The sequence below is a fragment of the Catharus ustulatus genome, chromosome 26, assembly GCF_009819885.2.
Source record: "Catharus ustulatus isolate bCatUst1 chromosome 26, bCatUst1.pri.v2, whole genome shotgun sequence".
Taxonomy (NCBI): domain Eukaryota; kingdom Metazoa; phylum Chordata; class Aves; order Passeriformes; family Turdidae; genus Catharus; species Catharus ustulatus.
Genome location: NC_046246.1, coordinates 2,136,965 through 2,145,704, shown reverse-complemented (window position 1 = coordinate 2,145,704; position 8,740 = coordinate 2,136,965). Strand labels below are relative to the sequence as shown.

At 63.0% G+C, this 8,740-nt stretch overlaps 1 protein-coding gene across 1 annotated transcript in view; it reads left to right on the top strand.

The window, feature by feature from the left end:
* The first annotated feature begins 447 nt into the window (after window positions 1–447).
* The window catches only part of FOXO6 (forkhead box O6), a 35,210-nt gene continuing 26,917 nt past the window's right edge, over window positions 448–8,740 (top strand). Inside the window, exon 1 of the mRNA XM_033080855.2 lies at window positions 448–1,482. Coding sequence (XP_032936746.1) covers window positions 1,057–1,482 — 426 coding nt within the window. The 5' untranslated portion in view covers window positions 448–1,056. The remainder of the gene's footprint in view (window positions 1,483–8,740) is intronic.

Sequence of the window (8,740 nt, the reverse complement as noted above, 5' to 3'; positions counted from 1 at the left end):
CGCGGCCTGGGCCGGGCGGGGGGAGCGCGGTGCCGGAGCTTTCCGCTCCGCTCCGTCCCGCCCCGCCGCTGCCCGCGAGGAGCGGGGGCACTCCCCTCCCCCGCCCTCCCCCCGCCCCTCCGGGCCCTCCCCCTGTGTCACGGCGGCGCCCGCATTCGGGAACGGGCACGGCGGAGGGAGGGAAGGAGGGAGCGAACGAACGAGCGAGAGAGCGAGCGAGCCGCGGCCGCCCCAGCATGTGGCCCGCCCGCGCCGTGGCGGCAGCGCGGCGGCGGCGGCGGCGGCGGGCAGGTGCGCGGCCGCTGAAGCGGAGCGGGGGGGCGTAGGGGCGGGAGCCGCCCGCCGCCGCCCTCGCCGGCGCTGTCAGGTGCGTGCCGCCCGCCAGCATGGCTCCGCCGCTCCGCCGGACCTAGCGCCGGGCCGCCCGCGGGAGACTGCGCCCGCCGCGCCGAGGGCTCCCCACTATCTCCGTCCCGCTTCTCCCCGCTTAGGTGCCCCGCCGGCCGGCCCCGGAGCCCGCCGGTCCCCGGCCGAGGATGCCGCCCGCCGCCGCTCGCTCCGGTTCATCTGTTGCTGCGTGACCGCGCCGCCAGCCCGATGGATGCGGCCGCCCCCGCGCCCTACCCGCCCGCAGCCGCCCCGCTGGCTACCGAGCCGGGAACCGCTCCGGAGCTTCGCGGCTGGTAAAAACCAAACCAAAACCAAATTCGAACCAAAAAACACCCCCCCGCTTCGGCCCGGACTGGAGAAGCGGCCGAGAACCATGCAGCGTGTGCCCCGGCTCGGCGCTCCCGGCGCGGCGCCGGGCACAGCCGCCTCCTAGAGCCGCCGGACCCGGGGCTCCCCCGGACTCGGGGCTCCCCCTGCCAGGACCCGCGCACCGAGCGGCTCCTCCTTCTCTTCTCCTCTCCAGCCGGGCAGGGAGCCCGCCTTCGCACTCCTCTCCCTCTCGAGATTTTGGGTTTTTTGTTGTGTGTTTGGGGCTTTTTTTTTTTTTTGGGCGGAAACCGCCCGTAACTCCGGGGGGGGCTGTGGGGTGGCAGCGGGGAGGCGACCATGGAAGAAAAGCTCCAGGCGCATCAGGTGGAGATCGACCCGGATTTCGAGCCGCAGAGCCGTCCCCGCTCCTGCACTTGGCCTCTCCCCCATCCCGACTTGGCGGAGGAGGAGGATGGGGGCGCGGGGGGAACCCCGGCGCTGGCGGCCGCCGGGGACGGAGCCGAGAACGCGGCGGCCCCGGTGGAGCGCAGAGTCGCCGCCGCTCCCCCGCCGCCTCCCGGCGCGGATGTGGGGCAGCTCCGCAAGGCCAAGACCTCCCGGCGCAACGCCTGGGGCAACCTCTCCTACGCCGACCTCATCACCAAAGCCATCGAGAGCTCGCCGGAGAAGCGCCTCACCCTCTCCCAGATCTACGACTGGATGGTGCGATACGTCCCCTACTTTAAGGATAAAGGAGACAGCAACAGCTCCGCCGGCTGGAAGGTACCTGACCCCCTGACCCCAACCCCAGCGCAACTTTGCCCTCTCTCCCGAAGGTGTGCCGGAGCGTGGAGGTTTCTCCCGGGGCAGCGGGAGCCTGGTCCTGGCGGGGAGGTTTGGAGGATCCCCGCCGTCCTCACAGTTGGGGAGATTAGGGCTCGGTCAAGTTTTAGGTAGAGCTGGTGCCTCGTGGTGTTGTGTTTTGGAGCCGGGGTGAGCTTGTCCCCGTGTCACCCTGGGGCTGAGGGTCGGAGCGGTGCCGCCGTCCCCCCGGGAGGTCAGGGCGAGGGGATGGCCGCAAGCAGCGGGGTCGCGGGCGGCTCTCCCCGGTGAGCCAGCCCTGGGGTGCAGCGAGCGCACCGGGGTGCAGTGAATGATAACCCCGCCGGCACAGCTCTGCCCTGCCGTGGGGACCCGGCTGTGCCAGGTCCCGCGTGCCGGTGGCGTGGCCGGCAGGACAGCCGGAGGGAGGGCTGTTCCCAACAGCTGGCTCCAGACCGGCTTTTACCCAGTGCGTCCCCGCTGGCTCAGCCCTCCCTGGGGGCCGGGCAGGCAGCGCACGGTCCCTGCGGCTCCAGGCTGGCATTCCCCGGCTCTGTGCTTGGCTGGCACTGTGGGCTCGTTAGGATTCCCTGGCGCAGGCAGTATTCCCTCTCTGCCGCTGCGAGCTGGGGATCCATGGCACCGGCCGTGCCAGCACCGGCGAGGGCACAGAGCGTGCTGGGTGTGGGGTCACCCCAGCACCTGCCCCCTGCCTGGGCTCTGCACTGAAAAGGGGGAAGAGGTCGGCTGTGTCCAGATGGTGTCAGTAAAAAGGAGCTGGTTTCTCTAAGTCCTCCCCTAAGCCCTGTCACCTCCAGTGTGATTAGTGTGTTACCAGGCTCTGGGGGCTCCCGCACCAGCCAGTGGCCCTGGCACGCGTGTCCTGGCTCCGTTGGTGGCAATCAGATCTGGCCCACCTGGGGGGTCCTTCTTGGGTGCAAACGGGGCTCTTCTGGGGCAGGAAGGCTGGACTATATGGCACCAGTATCCAGGCTGTGGGAGCTGCTGTTGTGTGGAGGCTGGGCACCCACTCCTGAGGGGCTCAGGGCTGCTGGTGTCCCCCCGGTGCGGGAAGGGCATCAGGGCTGTGGAGGTGGCAGGAGGTGGTGGCTGTGTGGGGCCTCTCAAACCTCCACCTGGGCTGAAACCTGCACAGCTCAGGCATGTGCTGGGCAGAAAGGGTCTCTCAGTGCTCTCACACCATGGGGTCTGGAGATGTGTCAGGGCTCTGGACCCGGGGCTGGGAGGGCTGAGATGAGAAGTGAAGGGATTCCCAGGCAGTCACACGTGTCATTGGTGGCTCACATTGCGTGGTGTGCAAGGGGAGAGGACAGGCTGACTCCAGCAGGGTCGTTTTCAGGGGCTGCTTGCTCAGGGGGGCTCCCCTGTGTGCACTCTGTCACGGGATGCTCTCCCCTTCCCTGGCCCATCTCAGCCTTGCAGCGCCTCTGCCTGGGCTGTGGGCAGGTGGCTCTGCTGCCTGGATGTGCTGCTGGGCTGCTTCCCTTTGGCAGCCTCCCTTGCCCCCTGGTTTGCAGTGGGATTTGAGCCCCCAGGTGGGCTGAGGGCTGCCCCGTGAAGTGCCCTGGGCTGGGCAGAGCGGGGTGCCCTGGAGCCTCTCCTGGTGCTGCAGGTGCCCGGTGCCCAGCTGGTGCTGCAAGGGCAGGCAACAGCCCAGAGCGAGAAGCAGAGACCTCCTTGGAGTGGTGCTGTCATCAGACCAGCGTGTCAGGGGTTAAACACCTTCCCCACAGTCCCTGGTCCCTCCTGGCTGTCCCCTGCCCCTACCCCCTCGGTGTCCCCTCCCCCAGGTGCCACCTGGACAGTTGGTTTTCCCTCTGGCGCCAGGCCTGGGAGAAGCATGGCAGGGCTGCAGCTTTTTATTGCCCAGCACGGCAGAGTTGGAGCGAGGTTTTGGCTGCTCCTTTGGTTCCTTCACAGCCTCTTGGTGCTGGACAGAGCAGGGGAGGGGTCTGGGGGGATCTGGGGACCTAGCTGAGGGCCCAGCATCCCCACAGGCATTGACTGTGCTGCTGCTCTGGCAGGACTTTGTGAGATCATGGAATGCTTTGGGTTGGAAGGGACCTTAAAGACAATCTCATGTCACCCCCTGCCATGGGCAGGGACACCTTTCTCTAGACCAGGTTGCCCAGAGTGTCTTGAACACTTAAAATCCCACTCTTGACTTCTCCAAACCCTCTCTGCCTTGCTCTAGCACTGGAGGGACCTTCAGAGCCGGGCCCTTCCTGCATCCAGCTGGCAGTGGGGATGCTGGACGTGCACCTGGCTGTGGTGTCTGATGTGTCTGTCAGGAATGCGTGCCCCAGGCTGGTGGTTGTCTCTTGAAAGGGAAGGCTGTTGGCAGGGGTTGCATTTTGGGGTCAGGCCTCTCCTTCCCCACCAGGCTGTGCATTGCATTACATGATTTCATAAAATCATAGACTCTTGGAATGGTTTGGCTTGGAAGGGACCCTAAAGCTCATCTCATTCCACCCCCCTGCCACGGCCAGGGACACCTTCCACTATCCCAGGTTGCTCCAAGCCCCGTCCAACTTGCCCTTGGTCCCTTCAGGGATGGGGCAGCCACATCATTGATGGTGAGGTGAACTGAGGGACAGAACCCAAACACCTCGGCCATGCCCACCCTCAGGACCAGAGCTAGGACCTGTCTGGGTCTGGTGGAGAACACAGTGGGGCTGCTCTGGCTGCTGATCCTGGGGAAGTGCATCCCCCACAGGCTGAGCTGCCTTGTTGGGTTTGTGCACCAGGAGCTGCTGCTGCTGCTTCCCGATGCAGGGCAGCGGGCGCCCGCTGACTGACAGTTCTGCTTAATTAGGGAGTTGTTATTTTATCAATTCCAAAGCGCTTGAAGTTTTCTGCTCCAGCTCACGCTTTCCTCTTGTTAATGGGAAACCAACACCCTCCGTCAGAAAGGCAGCAGCACTGATGCATTTTAAAGGGTTCTGCTTGCTCCGGTTTGACATCCAAAATATAACAATCAAGCCATCAGCTGGTGGATGCCTGTTTGATGCGGCTCTGACAGCGCTGAAAACCTTAATTTCCCAGCCCTCCCTCCTCCTCCTCCTCCTCCTTTATATTGCCGGGTCGGTAGCGTGGCGGCTGTGCCTGGCATGGGGGCCGGGGCTGCCGGGGGCTGCCGTGCAGAGACACCCTCCTGCCAAGTGCCAGCGTCCTCCTGCAGGGCAGAAGGGAAATGAATCGGGGGAAAAAGGTGTGGAAATGGTGTGGGAGCATGGTCTCATTGCTGCCCGAGGATTTGGAGGTTTGGGGTACCAGGCTGCTTCCCCTCCCTGCTGCTCTGTGACCCCTGAGCTATGGCCAAGAGGGGGGTCTGGAGGATCCTTCCAGAGAGCAGCTCCCGGCTCTGTGGCTCTCTCCCTGGTGCCACCCGCTGCCCTTCCCCTCTTGGATGGGGACAGTGCCTCTGGAGCCTTGCCCAGCGTGGCTGGAGAGGCTCCAACGCAGCACCTGGGACCGATGGGGAGGACTCTGCTCTCATGGAGGGCAGCCCGAGTACCGTGAGGGCGTGGGTGCTGCCACAGGGGCTGGCACAGCAGTGGAGGGTGCAGTCACAGGGAGGATGGGGTGACCTGGCTTGCTCCCATTTGTGCTGGGATCAGCAGTGTGGGCAGCACCCGGCTCGGGGGGCTCGGCAGGGCACGGCACCAGGACCCTGGCTCAGTGCGGGCTGGCCGCTCAGGGCTCCCCTTGGGCCAGTTTGGCTCGGCTTGGCTCGGTCACAGATCCCATCCTCTCCATATATGGAGATTTTTGCAGCAGCAGGGAGAGCCTGATGCTCCCCAGAGTGCTGCCCTGGGCTGGGAGCAGCAGGGCTGGGAGAGCCGGGTCAGCCTGAGGAGCATGCAGGAGCTGCTGGCTGCTGCACCTCAGGGAGCCCCTCTGCTTCAGCTCCTCACAGCTCCTGGATAAACCACCCTGGCTCTCCTGTTCCCACAGGTGCAGCACCCCCAGCATCCCCTGGTGTGAGGGCACCCCCTCAGCCTTGCCCACAGCACAGGCAGGGTCCCTCTGGATGCTGGGATGGGGTTTCTGAGCCTTCAGTACCACAGAGCAGGGATCTCCCCACCTGTCCCCAGCCTTGCCCAGGGATGGAAGAGCCCACTCACATCCCCTGGTGTGCTGCAGTGCTGCCACTGCTGTGGCTGGGAGGAATCCCCTTGCCTCCTTCCCACCTCATTTTGCTCTCTCCTTTTGGAGGTTTTCATCTTCTAATTTTTTTTTTTCCTCTCTCCCTTCTTCTGGAATCGCTTCTCATGCAGCGCTAACTGCTGAAGTAACACAAACCTGCTAAATGGTCCAGCTTTATGATAGCATAAAAATGATACTACAGAAGCGAGTGGGGCTTTATTAAACCCCAGGGAAAGGCTCCAAATGAACAGCTTGCTCTGCTCTTAGCTTCCTCCCCCCACTTCCCCCTTTATTTTTAATAACCACTGGAATATAAACTACAGTTAAGATCCTGTGGACTAGAAGAGCACTTGCAGCCTGGTGTTCCCACCATTCCTTCCCCCTGTGGATCCCTGTGTGCATCCCTCCTTCTGTTTTCTAGTGCTGGGATGGGAGGAATCTGGGCTAGGAAATGGATCTGGTAATGAAAAAGCCTTGTAAATGTTTTTTTAGGGAGGCTGTGGATCAGGCCAGGTGTGTTTTGGGAGTCGGCTGGGGCTCCTTGGCCAGGCTTCCCGTCCCAGTGGGGCCCTCACTGGGGTGCTGCTGGCAGTGGGAGGCCCTTGGGGCTTAAGGATGAAGTTGGACTCCTGTCACCTCTGGGTCCTTGCATGGAATTTGCAGGAGGAGGATGAATGTCCCTTCCCCATTCATCAACAGGGTCTGGGCATGGTTGGACCCCTCCATCCCTGGGGTTCATCCCAGGCCTCACTGTGTCCTCGGGTCCACCCTGGGGATACTCTGGAGCTGGGTGTGGGTCTCCCATTGCCCTGACACCCCACTGCACCCTGACCCTGCCTGTGGGGAGGCAGCTGCCCCCATCCTCTGCAGTCCCCACGGTGGGCTCCCTGCTCCCAGCTCGCATTACCTTTAATTACCCTGACACTTGCCGCGACTCCAGCGGAGGTGCCTGGTGAGTGCCGAGGTGAAAGGCACTTTGGGTTACGGAAGGACACGCGGAGGCTCGCCTGTCTGCTGCTCAGGCTCATTTTGGACAGCATCTGTTCATTATTATGTGGTGCCTTGGCCGGGTGCCAGCCAGGGGAACTGAAAGCCCCGGCACAAAGCTCGTTTTCACCCGCTGCGGGGAAGAGGAGGAGGAGGCACCGGGCGCTGGGCTGGGAGTCCAGGGACCCCCAAGGGAGGCTGGTGCCTTCCCTCCCAGCAGGGATGCTCCAACATCCCAGGGCAGCCCGAGCTGCTGGGAGGTGTCATGGAATCATAATCAGACTGGTTTGGGCTTGAAGATCATCCTGTTCCAACCCCCTGCCATGGGCAGGGGCAACTTCCACTAGGAGATGTTCACCCTGAGACTGCTGCTGTCCTGTGGAAGGTGGGGTCAGCAGCAGAATGGGGTGATATCGGGGTCTGTGTGGCTGGTGTCCACTCTGTCAGTAAGGGACTCGTTCTTCCCCTCCCCAGAACCCCCTTGCCACTCTGTGCATCCCTCCATGCCCAGCAGGCCTTGGAGCAGGGCAGCTCTTGGGCTTTTCCACGGGGGTTGATGGCACTTTGTACGCACTGAGCCAGGGATGCAGCAGTGATGCAGCCCAGCTCCTGCTCCCTGGGGCCTGTAGGGCTGAGGAGGTTTCCCAGACAGCCCAGTATGCTGGCAGGGGGATGGCTCCACCTGGATCCCCTGGTGCTGACAGACTCCTGCCTGGGGCTGGGCAGATCCCAGGGGTGCAGGCAGTGATGCTGCCAGGCACCTGCAGTCTCCACGGGCATGTATTCCCTCACATGTTCCCTTGTGCGTTCCTTCTTGTGTTCCCTCGTGTGTTCCTGTGCCCGGGGTGTGCTGGGCTCCCCACGTATCTCAACCCACACCTTGCAGGAGGATGCACGTCAGGTGTGCCAGGGCAGCACAGGAAGGACCCTTAAACACTTCAGGCTGGCTCCTACTGACTGCTGCACCTCTGTCCTGGGAGTGTGGGCTGGTGTCAGTGTTCCCCTGTCCCTGGGGACCTTGAGGGGACAGTATGTCCTTGGGGACACAAGGTGACTGTGCTTTGGGGCACAGCACGGGGGGCTTTTGAAGGCTGTGGCTGCGTGGGAGGGGTAACCCAAGCTGGGGCACTGAGTGCCTTTGATTTACTTGGGACAGGGGAAAAAAAAGCCCCACCAATTCAAAAACACACAGAGCAGCCCAGCAGAAGAAAAGAGGCAGTGGCACGGAGGAGAAGAAAGGCAGGGGTTGTTCGCAGGCGCCTGGCGCGGTGCCAGCGCGGGGACGCTCCGGAGCAGACATGCCAAGCTGTAATTGCAGACAGGCTCATTTCGAGAGACGAGACGGTTATTTTTAACTCGCGTTAAGGTAATGCACTGATCTCCTGCCTCTGGGTTCAAAAGTTCATCCCCCCCCCCTCCCTGAAACCCCCTTTGCTCGCCCACCCCGTGGGGGTTCCTCTGGTCAGGCTGTGAGTGACCCCTGGGCAGCACGTCCTGGTCCCCACAGCCCTGCACCCCTGGCACTGCCCACTCCTTCAGCCTCCTCCACAGTGTCTCCTGCAGCTCTGGGAGGAGGCTGCAGCCAGCCTGGCCCTGGGGTGTGGAGGACACAGGCATTTATAGTGCTGTGCCAGCTCCATGCCCAGCCTGGTGCTGCTGAGATGCCCAAGGAATGTGCAGGGGATGGGTGCTGTGTGCCTGCTGGGAGCCTGATGGGAAAGCCTTGCACTGCTCTCAGTGGTGCCACTGTCCGCTTTCTATGTCCCCAAACAATTTCCAGTCCTGGCCACGTGCACTGGTGACTGTGCTGCCCCAGAGATTGCTGGCTTCTCCTCCAGGAGTGACAGGGCCTTGTGGGGGTGGCAGGACATGGGTCCCCCCACTCTCACTGGGTGCCCCAGCCTGCAGCCACCCCTCTGTCTGGAGCAGGAACTCGATGCTCTCAGTGCCATTCCTTGGGCTAGGCTGAGGATGGGTGACCACCTCAGCCCTGTTTTTTTCCTTAAGATACATTTCACAGTGCCATGAGGGCATTGGGGACAATTTTCCTACCCTGGCACTC